This window comes from Eulemur rufifrons, chromosome 7 (genome assembly GCF_041146395.1).
Source record: "Eulemur rufifrons isolate Redbay chromosome 7, OSU_ERuf_1, whole genome shotgun sequence".
NCBI classification, from domain to species: Eukaryota; Metazoa; Chordata; class Mammalia; order Primates; family Lemuridae; genus Eulemur; species Eulemur rufifrons.
Window position 1 is genome coordinate 102,771,132 of NC_090989.1, and position 17,256 is coordinate 102,788,387.

The following is a 17,256-nucleotide window of genomic DNA, read 5'->3' on the forward strand; positions in this document are numbered from 1 at the left end:
CTGTAGCCAGCAGGAGCCACAAACCTAATGCCTTCAGCTGCTTAGAAAAGGAAGATGCAGGATGCAGAGCATTGGCTTTGAGGATAAATATTGAGGCTGGAAGGCATCCCTCAGAAAGGACTTTGTTTTTCATATGCAATCAGATCAGTCTGAATAATATTTCATTTCCGACTGTGAGTGGAAAACATTCTCAAGCTAGAATCAATAATTCCAGAGTCTTTTATTAAATTTCTTCACTCACCTTCCATAGGGGTGTTGCTGTCAGGTCGATTTGCAAAGACCACATCCACATACTCCAGCTGCAGCCTCTGGAGGGAGCCCTTCAATCCTGGGAACAGAAGTAGAAAAAAAAAAAAACCCAAAAAGTCCAAATATGAGCACTATTAGAAAGAGTTGAAGTTTGGTTTCCTTCAAGAGTTTACTTTAAAAAAAAATAGCATTGGATTAGTTTCAAAAATACATTGAATACAATGATGTGTTAATTGGCCCTTAGAACCTTTTAAGTATATATCAAACGCTGACTTCCCTCAACACAACTTTTTCAATGATATTAGCACTCTCACTGGAAAATGCATACTTGGTAATTATCTTTCACAGTGATTTGTGTGTGGCAATATCCAGAAGCAAAACTTAGCATAAAAAGCAGCTTCTCTTCAAAAGTTTGTTTTTTTTTTTCTTGAAGAATCCAAATTAATTGTTTATGTTTTGAATTACTTAATGGGCTTATAGTGGGCTGGAGATATACTTATTGTGCCTCAGACCCATTAAAATGGTATAAATCAGAAATAAATGACTGCCTTAACCCCATCTTAATGTATGTGTTGGTTTTAATAGTAATATAAATGGGTTAGCAAACGAAGGCTTTGCTTAATGTTTTACTAATTGGAACAAAGTTTAAGGAACAGAAAATATAACTGGGCTCTACCATTTCTATTATTCCCCATTCTTTTGGGAAGAAACAAAAACATCAGAAGCTATAAAAAAAAAAAAAAGACTTAAGAGGTAATATAAACAAGAAGTGAGAACTTAAAAAAAAAAAATCTGGAACCAATAGCCTTTGCTTCAGCCCTAACCATTTGATCACATTCCTATGAGTACTCAGAAAAAAAATAATTAATTTCAGTAAAATTAATACTTCCCTGAAATAGCATGTGTTGTATATAATAGTATTCAACCAAAAGGATGGCAGTGTTCAAGAATCATTGTATCTCACTTCCGTGAGGCACAGCATTTCCTTATCAGCCTCTTTAATTCCTCAGGGAGACCAGAGGCTTTTTTTTTCCTCTTTTTATTATATGCATAAAATTAATTGCATGTTAAATGAGGCTCTTATAAATTTAAATTTGGCTCATTTAAATTTGATTTTTCTTACTGCTTTATCAGCCAGCCACAATTACTTTTCTGACAGGAAAATGGAGTGCTTGAATATAGTTCCGGAAATATTTTCCATTCATTGAGAAAGGATTGTCTGTGATAGTAGCTTGTTAAAAGCTTTGATGAAGAGATTAGGGCAGACAGGTGTTATGAGGTCTGATGCCTGCTCCTAAAAAACTGCCGAGACTCTCAGGCCTGGGGCATCACCAGCTATCTCAAGGGGCAGCTTGAAATTAAATTTACCTTGAAAAGTACCATGGCCAATTTCTGTAACAATTGCGTATAGGGAGGAGGTAAGGAGAGGACAGGATAAGCAAGCAAACAAATAACAGGGTATCACCAGGTCTCAACCTGAGCAATCTGCACCCTAGCATGCTTGTGATCCCACCTGGCTTCTTTGCCTTTTTTTGGTGACTCAGTTCTCTAATCTGCAGTGGGGCTAAAACATTTACCACCTTCAGAATTGCTGCTCCAGAAAGTGCTTCATAAGAGAGTCTATAGAAATGTAATGTGGTAATTATACTGTGGTGTTAACATCTGGAAAGTTTCAGAGGGAGAGTCAAAGACTAAATGACCAACATTTTCACTAGACTCCTGGTTTTGGAGGGAGGCACTTAATGAACATTCTAGCCTGTGCCTGGCACTGGAAACAAGTAGTGTCCTTCCTTCTGATGAAGGCCCCCTCCCACCGAGACTCTTCCAACAGCTCAGTGTGGGCTGAAAGTAACTAGGAGAAGCAGCTATGACTAACTTGGTACTATTGTAACTGTGTGATCAGCCTTTTCACAGACTAGGCATGACTTCAGTCATTTACTCTTCCATGCCACTAGAATGTGTTGAGTCCCAATTTGATCCTGAAACTGAGCCAGACTTTAGGGGTTTGAAGATGCACAGACACAATCATCATCCCCACAGAGCTCACAGAATATATTGAGAGCATCAATTGGCACAGATGTATTGTTCAAGGTCATAATGTGTACCCATAAATAATGACATGGGGCCAGGCATGGTGGCTCATGCCTGTAATCCTAGCACTTTGGAAGGCTGAGGCGGGAGGATTGCTTGAGGCCCGGAGTTCAAGACCAGCCTGATCAACACAGGAAGAATCTATCCCACAAAAAATACAAAAATTAGCTGGGTGTGGTGGTGTGTGCCTGTAGTTTAATCTCAGCTGAGGCAGGAGGATCACTTCAGCCCAGGAATTTGAGGCTGCAGTGAGCTATGGTGATGCTACTACACTCTAGCCCAGGCAACAGAGTGAGACCCTGTCTCTGAGAAAAAAATGACATGGACTTGGTATGAAGGTCAGTCTCATTGTATAATATTTGGTCATTCCTTACCTCTCAATTCTTTATTTGGAAAGTGCTTTTTCTTGATATTTGGGCAGCAATTCAAGTGTACCAGGCCAGTGACCCCTACTCGGACTTTGAAATAGAGTAAAAAGAGATTGTGCCCCTAAGACACACTCTCCACTCACTTTGAAAATCTCAATCACAGAAAGTCTTGTAATCCATGGTATGAATTTTGGATTCTACATGAGACTTTAAGCCATTGGCAGGGGCTTGGGGGTGGGTAGTAAAGAGGAGGGAATTAAGCAGGTGAAATAATATAATCAGATTTCCATTTTGAACTGACGGCTTTGCCTGCTGAGAATGACCTGAAGGGGTGAGAATGAAAGCAGGGACCGAGACCAGTGAGGAGGCTACTGTAGCCAGTCAAGTTCAGACAAAATTGATAAGAAGTGTGCAAATACGGGACAAGTTGTGTAAGTGGAAATAATTGGACTTGCTGGTGTGCTGGATATATAGGGTGTAGAGGTTAGAGTAATCAAGGATGACTCCTAGATTTTTGAGCTGAAAAGTGGGGTGACTCTTACGAAGATGGGGGAAGTCAGGGAAAAAGCAGATTGGAGGGGGCGGTGGAGCCAAGTCCAAAGTCAAGTCCAAGAGGCACATCAGTCCCCACATGGAGCTCTTGGCAGCTGGATGGACCAGGCTGTGACTCAGAGGAGGTGAGGGACAGGGTTTGGGATCCAGGTTATGGGTTCTGGCTGACCTGAATGACCTTGTGATGTCTTTTAGCCTCTCTGAGCCTCAGTTTCCTCATCTGTCCAAAGACAAAATGGAGCTAGACGATCTTCCTGCTTTGATGTTTCATGTGACTGCAAACCAAATCAGGAATTTCTGCCTTTTTCTATCTGGATGCTTTAATCTTATAGAAATAGGTAAATAATAGCAATATAAAGTCACGCTCAACAAATGTCTTCTTAAGAGCCATTTAGTGTTTAGCTCCAAGAAATAAGTAGTCCTATTCTATCTCCATTTGGCAAATGGAGATTTGCTATGGTTTGTTGAGCACTGGCTTGGGGCCAGATATTATTTTCAATTGAAGTAGACATGCAAAAATGCATTAACCTTGGACCCAAAGGAGCGGCTGGGCAGCTAATCATAACTCATAGAGGTAAGTGCTCCAGTGCAGTGAATGCACTTGTTGAAGGCAATTTGACATTACCCTGTCCCTTGGCAGTAACCCAGTGTCTGTGGGAGCTGAATATAAGAAGGAGAAACATTCCCTGCCCTTGAGGACATATCTAGAAATTAACTGGCAGTTCCTCAAAAGTCCACAGGATAATAAATTACTTAAAGAAAATCGCTTTCAAGTGACTACCGTAAAAGGAAATCTAAGTCCACCTTTCTTTTTAGGTACCGAAGTTTAACAGGAACCATATTGTTTAGAATGTTAACCTTAATTCAACTTAAGCCTATTTCACAGGTTTCTAAGGAAATATGCTTATTCCAGACGGTAAGCAGATTGGCATGGTCAGAAGTGGATTGGGTGTTCAGTGTTGCCTTTAACTGCGTAGAAACAAGGAAATCAGCAGCTTGGTGATGCTGTAAGAGGTCTACTTAAATATGCTGTGTTGTCACCTTTTACACCTCACATGCACTTGCTTTTCTATTTATCTTGCAAAAAACATGTGCCTTAAATAATGTACGCTGTTTCCCTATATAATTTCTGGTTTTTTCTCAGCAGACCTCTCATTCATAATATAAGTCACATTTGCTTCTTTTTAAAAAGGCTGTGCTGTATTGGAACATATTCTGTATGGGGCTGTGCCTCCTATTATGGAACATGGTTGTCCTGGGGGGTGATGTAAGTTTACATGAACATGGTACAATAGAAAGGAATCCTGTGGTGCATCCATTGGTTCAGAAATTTATTCTTTAATTGAAAAATCATAAATTATCTTTTTCTTCTAAAGTTCAGAAAGTAGGTTTTAAGATTTGTTATTAATTCAAAATGTTCAAGCAGAGCTTTCTCAGATTGTTTTTCTTTCCTACTCCTAAAACAATGACAGTGAATTTGTGTTTTGCATCACATAAGAACACTTGTTTATCTGCATGCAAGGCAAATGTAGACTTAGACACAGCTTTTCACTGCATAAGTACACAAATGATTTACTTATTCTTACAACATAACTTACCAAACTATTTTTATTCCCTTACATAAAGCACTAAAAGAATTTGATCTGGTGAATTCTCATATTGGCTCAAATTGGGGCTTAATGAATGTTTGTGGAATGGCTAAATGAATAAATTGAATTTTACAGCCTGAGAGGAACTTGGGATTCTATATGAGTGTAATAAATCTATTAGTGAATTTTCTTTTCCCTCCTTGTGAAATAAGGAGAGCAATATACTTAACTGAATCTAAGTCAAGAACTTCAGGCTATTGAAAAGGCCTTTCATGTGAATTTTTTTAAAAAACTACATTATGCAGAAGTCAAGCTCATTTTACACTCTTTAAAGCAACTCAAGTGGCCAAGGGCACCAGCACACAAGTGGCCTGAATGTTACATGAATTTGGACTTCTGTCTTATCCTCCAACAGTGCTTCTTAAATTTGATGTGCACATGAACCTCTAATGTTGAGTAAGGGTCACCCTCATCACAGAACAAGTATTAATGAATCTCAACGAGAGTGATTTGTAAACTTCTCTAACTTTTATTTTGGATCTCATCTCATTCTCTCCTTTTCTGCAAAATCCACTAAATTCCCTGATTGCCTAGAAACATCCTTTGAGCTGACTCTCTTGTACTTACAAAGTTTTATCTTTTGCTAAAACTATGGACTGCAAAATAACAACAACAATGAGGACATAATAATAAATTATCCCAATTCTTCAATCTCAAAGATTTGAAATTTTGTGTTGAAGTTTGAATCTGGGTCAGCTTGAATTTCAGCTGAACTGGTTTATCCATCCTGAGAGATTCGTTCCTAAGAGAATTTCTAACTTCTTTAAAGGAAGAGGGAATTTAAGGTATTTCTATTATGTTATATGATGCCTGAAGAAAGCTGATTAAAAAAAAAAGAGAATTCTGAAATTATGCACACACTGGTCAATATCAAAGCAATGGAGATTCAATAAAGAGTATAGTCAGACTATTTCCCTTCTTTTTCTTTTGGGTTTTATATTTCTTTGTTGATTGTTATTTTCTGAATCTCTATTTTCTAATCAATTAGATTAAAAAGTAAAGGGAAAAAAAAATTTCAGGCAGCATACTGCTGTCCTGTTCATTCAGCTTGATACTATAAGCCGACTTGGGTTGTCGCTGACAATCCCTGTGGTAGAGGACCCAAGTCATGGGGGAAAATGCTAGAGCAGAAATGGTAGCAGTTCTGAGCAGCAGGTTGGGTTTGACTTTACAATCCCAAATGGGACAATAAGGCCTGAGAAGGGATTCTGTTTGGGTGAGGAGTTGGGAAGCTTTCTCTAGGGCTAGAAGGTTGTCATTCATTGTGGCAGCCTCAGACTGTCACCTACTTAGTAAAGAGTGTCCTTATCCATAGAATGAAGACTAGCAGTTGTACTTATAAGATCAATGATGATGATGACAATAACATTTATTAAGTCCTTATGATGTGACAGACCCTGTGCTCGATGTGAATTATATAATTTCAATCCTGTATAGTAAGTCTATGAGATAAGAATATTTATAGTCTATTTTACAGTCAGGGAGGCAGAGGCTAAATAGGTTAAGTAACTTGTACAAAGTCACCCAGCTCATAAATGACAGAGTTGGAACTTGAACAAAGGTCTGTCTGATTTCAAAGCCCATATACCTACAAATATATTAAAAATCAGTTAGTGAGAAATACCAAACTCACATAAGAACTTTGAAAACAATGGAATGATATGATTATTATTGTGTACATATATATATATATATAGTACTATGTGTATACAGTTGTGTGTGTATCTATGTATTTTATATGTATTCTGAGATCTGGCTTCAAAAGTCTCCATTTTAAATTAAATGATTGTGATCTAATACTGGAACTATTTTTTTTCTATTGCAAGTCTAAGATATTTGAAAGTAATCCTGTTTACAGGTCAATAAAGATCTTCAATTTCCAAACTGGAATGAATATTCACTAAAATGAACCTAATTTTAGATTAGGTTCATGGAGAGAAAAAAAGTTTATAATGAAATAACAGCCTGGAAGAGAATATTTGCAACACAGATAAACAACAAAGAGTGAACATTGATAATAGACAAATAATTTTCTTCTGCAAATTATTATGACCAAGACAACTCGAAAGAAAAATAGCTTAAGAACATGAAGAGTTAATTACCATGAAAAAGAAGCACAAATTTACTAAAAGAAGCTCAAACTCCCTAAAAAAAAAAAGAAAAGAAAAAAAGAAAAAAAGAAAAAGTTCATCTAACAGATTGGTATAATTCTTTTTAGAAAATAATTTTGTGTTAAAATATGTAAAATTCTTTGACTTAACAATGCCACTTCTAGAATCTAGCCTATTTACATAAGGATGGTCACTTGTGTAATTCTTTATAATGCCAAAAACTGAAAATAACCCATAAGTTGGGTGTGTAAAGTGTATTTTAATTGGGAAAAAAGCAAGACTTAGGTTAATATTTATAGCCTGATTCTATTGATTTAATACATATATTTTCATATTTTTAAGTATTAATATAAGCGAGTATTCAGATGGATTGATGGATAGATAAGACAGTGTCACTGCAGGGAAAAGGTGGGAAAGATGTGTGTCAGGTTGTCCAACTAGGGGATGAGATGAGATTGGATGAGCAAAAGGAGGACTTTACTTCTTTATTTTTATTTATTTAATTTTTTTTAGAGTCCAGTGCTAAGCAAAGATAGTTTTATTGTTAAAGTGGTAGGATTAAAATACATTTTATATTTTTGTGATGTTGGTATTTCATAAATAAAATTATTACTTTTTTTTTTTTTTTGAGACAGAGTGTCACTCTGTTGCCCAGGCTAGAGTGCCGTGGCATCAGCCTAGCTCACAGCAACCTCAAACTCCTGGGCTCAAGCAATCCTCCTGCCTCAGCCTCCCGAGTAGCTGGGACTACAGGCATGCGCCACCATGCCCGGCTAATTTTTCTCTATATATGTTTAGCTGTCCATATAATTTCTTTCTATTTTTAGTAGAGATGGGGGTCTCACTCTTGCTCAGGCTGGTCTCGAACTTCTGACCTTGAGCAATCCTCCCACCTTGGCCTCTCAGAGTGCTAGGATTACAGGCGTGAGCCACCACGCCCAGCCTAATAAAATTATTTTTTTTAAAAAAAGGAAAGTCACCTGTCTCAATAATCAGTCATAAATCTAAAGTTACAAAAATGTTGGATTTTTGTGAAATACAGATGGTGCACAACTTATGATGGTTTGACTTAATGATTTTCAACTTTATGGTAGTGCAAAAGCAATTTGTATTCAATAGAAACTATATTTTGAGTTCCCAAACAATTATGCTGTTTTTCACTTTCAGAATGGTATTCAATAAATTACATGTAATATTCAACACTTTATTGTAAAATAGGCTTTGTGTTAGATGATTTTTATTAACTGTAGGCTAACGTAAGTGTTCTGAGCACGTTTAAGGTAGGCTAGGCAAAACTATGATATTTGGTAGGTTAGGTGTACTAAATGCATTATTAGTTTATGGTATTTTCAATTTATGATGGGTTTATTGAGACATAATGCCTTCAAAAGTTGAGAAGCATCTGGACTTTACAAACTAGTATTAAGATGTTGGAAATATATGGCAGCCCCTTTTAATATTTTTCCTTTTTTGCAAAAAGTATAAATGTGAAACTGTATAAAGACAAGCAAGATATAAATAAACACTATAGTCCTCACAACGAAGTAGAGTAGTAGTACTCTATTACATAATGGTTCTTGTAGACTATTTTATTTCCTGTTTATTTCTAACCTATACCAAGTTTTGAATACCATTTCAAAAGTAATGGCTGGTGGGGTGCAGTGGCTCACACCTGTAATCCTAGCACTCAGGGGGGCCAAGGTGGGAGGATTGCTCAAGGTCAGGAGTTTGAGACCAGCCTGAGCAAGACTGAGACCCCGTCTCTACTAAAAATAGAAAGAAATTATATGGACAACTAAAAATATATAGAAAAAAATTAGCCAGGCATGGTGGTGCATGCCTGTAGTCCCATCTACTCAGGAGGCTGAGGCAGAAGGATTGCTTGAGCCCAGGAGTTTGAGGTTGCTGTGAGCTAGGCTGATGCCATGGCACTCTAGCCTGGGCAACAAAGTGAGACTCTGTCTCAAAAAAACAAAAACAAAAAAATGAATGGCACTGTGAATCAATTACCCAGTGGTAATTTTCTACAAGTCTTTTTCTATGCATATGTATATACTTTTAAAAAAATGTATAGTGGTCTCAACATATGTCTACACAAGAACTTGTACACAAATATTCACAGCAGCATTATTCATAGTAGCCAAACAGTGAAAATAACCCAAATATACATTAACTGATAAATGGATAGACAAAATGTGTTACATCCATATAGTGGAATATTACTTGGCAAAAAAGAGAATAAAGTACTGGCATAACATAAATGAATATTATGCCAAGTAGAAGAAGCCAGTCACAAAATATCATGTATTATAGGATTTCATTTATATGAAATGTCTAGAATTGTCAAATCTATAGAGACAAAAAGTAGATTTGTGGTTGCTTGGGACCGTGGGAGGGGTTGAGGAGGAAGTGATTTCTAGTGGGTACAAGATTTCTTTATGGGGACAAAAATGTTTTAACATTAGATTATGATGATTGGTGCACAACTCTATAATTATGCTCAGAACCAATGAATTGTGCACTTTGATTGGGTAAGCTTTATGGTATGTACATTATCTCTCAATAAAGCTCTTTTAAAAAGTCTTACGGAAGTGTTTCATTAATACTAGTAGTAGCTGTAAATGAGAAGACTTCTAGACAATTTGGCCTTTTTCTTTTGAGTTTCCATGCTCACCTCTACATCTCTGAGTGTCTTACATACTTAACCCCAGGAACAAGCTTGGTCGATTGTGGTTCTTTCCATATAGAATTTTTTTCCCCCTTCCAATGTGTTTTGAACCTATTTAGTTGATACCTTTCTTGAACCACGAACCCACAAACAAAAACAAAATCGAAGCAGCAGTACCCACCTTCAATAATATGCTTTCTTGACAGCCCTCTCTCTGTTTCAGCTCTGCCAAGAAAAAGAAGCAAACGACTTTGAGTGGGGGTGTGCTTTTTTTTTTTTTAAAACCTCTGTTTCAAAAGGGCAAAAGAATAATCATTCTTACTTAGACTGAGTTGCTAATTTTATACCCTGTTCTCAGCAAATTCTGCATCACTGGAGGCTGAGGAGAGAAGGCTGGTGGGCAACACAGGAAGCTCTTTTTCTTTGAAGACCCCAGGAGGTGGATTAACCATGGCTGTCATCACAACAGTAATAGGGCTCAGCACCATCTCACATTAGTAACAACTCAGCCACACACACCCTGTCCATATATAATTGGAGACACCGTTCAACCTTCTCACCTTGTTCTTAGCCAAAAAAAAAAAAAAAAAAAAAAAGGTTTGACATAGGTTTGTGAGTTTACTGTAAGATTGCCAGGATGCTGATATCATTAGCTTTTCTGAGAAAGGAAGCAAATTTGGAAGTTCCTTTAGACTTCTAAAAGAAATTTAACGACTATTTTCCTTCAAAATGTGATGAACCAAGTCATCCTTAAATTAGTATCCTAAGAAGACAGACCCTTAATCATCAGGACTTGTGTCTCCCCGGACAATTCTCAAGCTCTGGCCAATTAGAAAGAAATAGGTTCCTTGAATTTAAAAGTATCAATAAAATGTTTCTTCAACATCGGTACATTTTGCCACTTCTTTAAAAAATATAGTAGTTTACCATTCACCTTTGTGAATGTATCTTTATTCTGTATCTTTAATAAGAATATTAGATAATGTTGTATATAGTAGTACTATACTATAAAATGGTTCTTACAGACTGTCTCATTTCCTGCTTTTCTCTAAACTATAGGCATGATTTTGTGTACCATTGCAAAAGCACCAAGCAATGGCATTGTGAAGCAAAATACAGTCAATGGAAATCCTCATTTCTCATAGGCACCATGTTGCTTTTTGTATGGGTTACCATAGGAATAACAACCTAAATCCCATCTTCTGTCTTCACATCATCATAAATAGACTCAAAAGCAACAAAATATTAGTGTGTGTGTGTTTGCATGTGTGTGTATACACATACATATTTTGATTAGAAGGTTCCTAAAGAAGAATTGGCTTCTACCTCTAACTTAAAAAAACAACAACAACAAAAAAAACTATTCCCTATTACTTATAGAGAGGTAAACAAGGTTTTGTTTGTTTGTTTTTGTTTTTTGTTAAGGCTCCAGCATTCTTTGAGAGTTCCATCTCAAAGATGGAAAATCACAGTGCCAACAAGTGCTCCGGTATATGGAATAGCTTGCTGTTTTCTTACATGTTTGTCAAAAAGGCTAGCCTTCTAAGTCCCCCTGAATAATGTAAGTACCAGTTCAAATGCCAGCAGGCCCATCAGAAGCCAATTCATCCTGTGAAATTTGTTCTGCATCCCACAAGAGAGAGCACCTCTCTTTCATTTGGCCTGACAGCGAGTGGTGTAGGTAGCTCCGTGTTATTCTCCAATGAGATGGTCCTTTTGATCAGCATTTTCAGAGCCCTCTGCAGAAATGATCAGAGACTTACACAAGGAGCCAGACAAGATATTTTTATCTTTGCTTTCTGTAGAAGTCTCTGAGTTTTGGCAGATTCGAGTAGCTTTTCTTCTGTGATGCTTTGTGCTTATTTTCCTTTCCTGAAATTTGAAAGCTATTTTGGAAATGATTCTAAGTATGAGATTGGTATTTGAAAAATCTCCATGAATCACTTAGTAACAAGTGACCACATGCTTTGCACTAAATTTCTTTCAAAGTATCTTGCTAAAATTGAATCCTAGGCTAATTGCTATTTCCTTAGCAAGAGAAAAAAAAAAATCCCTCTCTCTAAGCCAATTAGCTTTAGTATGCTAGATGTAAAATAGTTGCCTAAAAGCATAAAAGCATGAACTACTAGTTGTTTCCTGTTTAGTACGAGAAATAAAAGATATTTAACTTACTTTCCACCCCAGTAGAGTTTGGTTGTTATGACCAGGCTGGACCTCCTGTATATCAAACAGAGAAACACAGAGAAACTAAATAAATTGCAGGTTATTGTAATGAGTCATTTATTATCACAGCACCACAAAGAATTTATTGTACCCCACACTTTAAAAAATTGGTAAAGAGATAAATTTGTTAATCCATGTCACTGAAATGTAAGGACATAGGGAAGCTGGGGAGTAGGAACTTGAAGTCAGATCGTAGAGGAAGAAGTTGAAGGGAGATGGTCTTTGCCTAGAGAGGCCAGAGGAGGAGAAGGGCAGGGACAGCAAGCCCAGCACAGCGGTGCAACGTGGAGGTGAATGGTGGGTGAGCATGGAGGGTCAGAAATGACACATGGGAATGCAAGAGAGAGCACTCGAAGGATGGATTGCTTTAGTAGCTTACGAGAACAAACACCAGTGAGCACTTATTCAGCATCTGGCCTGACGCTGACCGTGTGTGAACTTCTCTTGGGAGGAAGTCCACTCCCTGCCAAGGACCCTGTCCCCTTGTGGCTCTGAGTTATTCCCTCCAACCATCATATTCACAGGCAGGAACTGACTATATAGAAATATGAAGGATGAAGCAAATTATATTAATCAATACATATTGAGAATAAATAGGAAAAAATTTCTTTGAGTGTTTTATTAAATGGAAATGTTGTTTTAGGAAAACAGTCCAAAAATCCTTAATTCAAGCTTCTACCTTTTCACTTCTAAGGGATTGAAATTTGAAAATCTTGTCAGTAAACTTATGGGAAATGAAATTATAGCATTATGATCATGGAATAAGAAATATGCCTTGAGTTCTACAGGCATATAATTTAAAATTGGGAGGCATATCCCAGTGCAATTTAGTTTCCTTAGGTATGTAATTCGATTAAACTGGTCTGGAAGAAAATGATCTGAGATTCAAAGGTTAAGTTCAAACTTCAGCAGTATTTGAAATAAGGCATTTATAATTCCATCAGCTATAGAGTCAATGCCTTGCGGCTCTCAGGCATAAAAGCCTAGCATGATTAATGGTCACACAATGGAGAATGATGGTGACAATTCCGATAACTTGGTCCAACAAGAAAAATCTGTTGAAAATGTCAGCAACCCCATCCCACCGAAGTTAATTCCCTGAAAAGTAATTTGAATCACTGTAATGGAAGATCTACAGCTATATGTACCTGGAGATTACACACTCCAAAAGGGCTGATGGACTTCCCGGGTTAACACATCAACCTCATGATACCTATTAGAATAGCAATCTGCCGCAGGGGGGCCTCAGGTCTCCTTTTGCAAACATTTCCAACCTTCAACGAGCAGCTGGATGGAATATTATAAAAAATGAATGTAGCCCCTTTGATTATTCAGAGCAGTTAGTTCTGCCAAAGCTGCACATTCTACCCAAACACCACCACAGACTTATTTTTTCCAAAGGTAGGCTTATTGTAAAATGTTTGTCCTATATGGGTGTGCACAATAACATTTATGTTCAAATAGCAAGAGTAGACAGCAGCCTGGAAAATTATCACTGACTCCCACAGAGGCTCTTAAGAGTGGGTGGAGAATGATAATGCGAGTATTTTACAGTGATACAGCACAGCCTCCAAAATACTCTTGCACACCTTATCTCACTTTGTCAGCATGACACTTCATGAACAGCTACGCCATCCATTTCATAGGTGGGGGGAATTGAGAATCAGAGAAGTGAAGTAACTTGCCCTGGATAACACAGCTACCAAATGTTAGCACCAGGACTAGAAGCCAAGTGTACTCATTGAAACGGCTTTTTATAGGCTCAGTGCTACAATGGTATGGTTTATCTTTTCACAGTCTTATGGGGGCAACTGTGAACTGATGTAAACATTCTGTAGTATGGTGATAGCTTGAGCTTTTATTTGCAATACTGAAAGGCAGTTCATGGAATATGCACGTTAATCTATTTTCTACAAAAGGTATATGTAATACCTCTGCAGCTATGGAGAGCGAGGATTTAATATTCTCTGGGTATTCAGGGGCAAAGAGCTGCTGCACCAGCTCTGCCCCTTCTCTCTCAGGTGATTTCTGGCAGCCTGCACCTCGCCACAGACCTCAACGTGCAATTAGTGGACTTGCATCCAAGGTTTCTGTTGTGGTTGGAATTGTGTCCCCCAAAAGATATGTTTTAACTAACCTCCAGAACTTCAGAATGTGAGCTTATTTGGAAATAGAGTCATTGCAGATGTAATTAGTTAAGACGAGGTCATATTGGGGTCCGGTGGGCCCCTAATCCAACATTACTAGTGTTCTTATAAGAAGACACACAGACGCATGAGGGGAGAAGACCATGGGGTGGCTGAGGCAGAGCTCAGGTACTGCAGCTGCCAAGCCAAGAAACACCGAGGATTGCTGGCAACCATCAGAAGCTAGGAAGAATCTAGGAAGAATTTTATGCAGAATTTAAAGGGAGCATGGCTCTGCCAGCACCTTGAGTTTGGACTTCTGGCCTCCAGAACTTTGCAGAATAATTTCTGTTGTTTTAAGCCACCCAGTTTGTGGTGCTTTGTTGCAGCAGCCCTGGGAAACTGCAGTGGCCCCTATTTAGGCGGTGATGGATGAGCCAACATTCTGAGTGGGAAAGTAGCTCAGGCAAGGTGGAGAACTAACTGGTGGGAACATGAATATTTTTCCATGTTTAAGTTGGAATATAATTTTCTATTAACATAATTTTCTATTACAGTTCTGTGGGATGGGGGAGGAGGAGAATGGAGAGGGAGAAAGTAGGTCACCAAACTTTATTTGTTCATTTTGCCATAAATGTCTGGTTTTCCTTTCCCATAAAGCCTTCTATTCCTACCAAAAGTTTATCTCAGAGTGAGGAGTAAGCAGTGCTAAGCATATATAGAGCTCTGTTCCACCCTTCTAGATTCCTCTTCCAGAGGGAGTTTAAATTATGTGTACAAAAGCATAATTAAACCACTCTTGAGCTGTGCTCTTGACAATGTCCATGTTTCCTAGACTAAATTTTAGAAAATACATGCTAAGCATCTATGTATGAGTACAAAGCTCTTTGCACAGTGGTCTTCACTAATTCTATAGCACTGCCATTTATTTGGCAATCAGCAGATATTATGCCAGAGCAGAGGAGGACCCTAAACTTGTCTAATAATCTTTGCTGTGCTTTGCCTAATTCTGTGTTCGTGCTGAGGAAGAAGCCCTGTTGTGGCTGATGTCCTGAGTGAAACTCGAGGGATTGCCTCCCACCCCAGCACAGATGCTACGGCTTCCCTTATCATTATACCTCTGGCTTGGGCTACAGAAGGCAACGGGATGAGATGCGTAAGCACAGCCCCTTTTGTTTCTTGGAGGGACCCCCTCAAGTTTAGCAGATGAAGCACTTTCCTGAATACCCAGATAATAGGGCTCCTGAGCACACAGGAGAGTCAATTACTTTAATTGTGCTCAGATAAGAAAGCTTTGGGATATTTATCCCAAGGGCTTCTTGTTTCATCATTTCTTTGTATCCAGAGTTGTTAATAAAATGAATAGGAAACATAAATACATGCATGTAGATAATCAGCTTCCTGTCAGCTCGCTTTCTTCACCAGATTACCACAAATGGCAGTCAGAAGCCATGAAAATGTCACTTTGTTTTATGCACAAATATCTTATGAACATTCCCTCCTTCACCACTCAGCCCTGTGGTAATTCATTGTGATCAGTGACTAGTCAATAATTTTTCAAGCACGAGTAATAAACTCACTGGCATTTATTTTCAAGCCATTGTGAATCATTTCTTTACCAAGAATTGCCTTTTTTTTTTTTACAGTCTTTTGGTCAGGTGTCATACGATTTTATTTACCCTTCTCTGGTGCAAATAATAAGTCTTCTAAAAGGTAAGCAAACAGTTAAAGTAAATGCAGTACCTCCAGCCCTTCTTCTTGATGATGCTGCCCAGAATCACTTCAGCCCTGGAGGGAAAACAGACAACGTCTTAGGGTACAGTGCCCTGGAAAAGCAAGAGTCAATCCAAAATACCAGGGCCACTCCTTGTTTGAACTCTCAGTGCCTACACAGCCCGAAAATAGAAGCTGCTCTCGGCTGGTAGCACAGTTTCCGCTGTTTCTGCTTGTGCCTGCAGAATCCTGCTCCGGAGCATTCCAGAAGCACCTGCCAAGACCTGACACACTGGCAGGAGACCACTGCAGTCCTGACGCTAAGAGACAGCAGAGTCATTTGGCAGTTCGGTGTTTCTGAACCACTGATCCCATATAGTAATATAAATATCCTGCTAGTTGGCGTCCAATGGGACTCAACGTTTTTGTTCTAATTGCTGTGGAGCAATTCGGTTGTGACAGGGGGGACAATGAGACCTCACACTGTTCAGACAGAAAATATTGACTCCTGGGTGATCTTGCAGGATAAACAAAGAACCCATGTGTAGGTTTAGATGTCCCAAAGGCCAGGGCTGTAGATGTAGTGGCCCACATAGAGAATGTCCTGGGTTCCAGTGACAAACTTTGTCATTAGAGCAAGAAAAAAGGAGATATAAGGAAGTGTCTCTCCTTCCCCTAAGGCTGGGTCACGGAGGGGCGCACTGAAGACATCCACTGTCCTCTCCCCTTCATCTACTCCAGCTGGGACTTGAGAATGAGGAAACAAAAATGTGTTCTTCTGTGTCCCTCTTAGTAAGAGTGACATTATGAGAAGCAGCTGGGCTCTCACAGGCTAAGTAAACTGGCACTTTGTCCACTAGGGTGCTGTAGGTGGGAGTTATCACAAATGGTTATTGGTCTTAACTCCAAGTTCTGTCTTTGTCAGAGTGTACAACATGTAGTAAGCCATGATGTGGGGCAGCTGTGGAGTATGCCCCAAATACACGGGCATTGGGTGTTACATTGGTGTTCTTTTTGCTTTTCTCTGTCTCTCTGACTGTTGCCTTTGCAACCTTGCATTTTACAATGGGAACATTTCAACTGCACACTGTCAATCAATCAATAATTAACCAGACAACTATCCTTCACAGTAGGAATGCAAACAGAACTCGAACAGACTTGCTACACACTCCTCCTTTTATCTACCCTAGCCCCATTTGGTACAAGACAGGGAAGAGGTAGGAGACAGAAAGGAGCAAGGCTCTACAACTTTTACTCTCTGGCCTTGGATTCAACAGAAAGCGTCAGCGGTACTCTGAACCTCCTTGATGGTTCTTAAACATAGACCTATTCTTCAAAAGCAGGAAACCCATGCAAGGCAAATGCACTTAGATAGACCATTTGATGATCAACCTGATTCAGCAGGCCCAGCAGTTTGATTGTAATTTTACCCCAGAAGGAGGTGAATTAGTCCTACAAGTGATTGAGCTCCACAGTCCTGTTAGAAAATTTCAGAGCTGCTTAAAT

The 17,256-nt window shown here is 38.7% G+C and overlaps 1 protein-coding gene across 5 annotated transcripts in view; it reads right to left on the bottom strand.

Moving 5' to 3' along the window:
* Positions 1 to 17,256, bottom strand: part of KCNAB1 (potassium voltage-gated channel subfamily A regulatory beta subunit 1) — a 375,912-nt gene that overhangs the window by 49,618 nt on the left and 309,038 nt on the right. For 3 of the 5 annotated variants that reach the window (XM_069473056.1, XM_069473057.1, XM_069473058.1), the window contains exons 5-8: positions 15,781 to 15,825; positions 11,861 to 11,905; positions 9,870 to 9,913; positions 242 to 328 (exon numbers count right to left, since the gene is read on the bottom strand). In XM_069473056.1, coding sequence (XP_069329157.1) covers positions 242 to 328; positions 9,870 to 9,913; positions 11,861 to 11,905; positions 15,781 to 15,825 — 221 coding nt within the window. The remainder of the gene's footprint in view (positions 1 to 241; positions 329 to 9,869; positions 9,914 to 11,860; positions 11,906 to 15,780; positions 15,826 to 17,256) is intronic. The other 2 variants (XM_069473059.1, XM_069473060.1) reach the window with 1 other exon arrangement.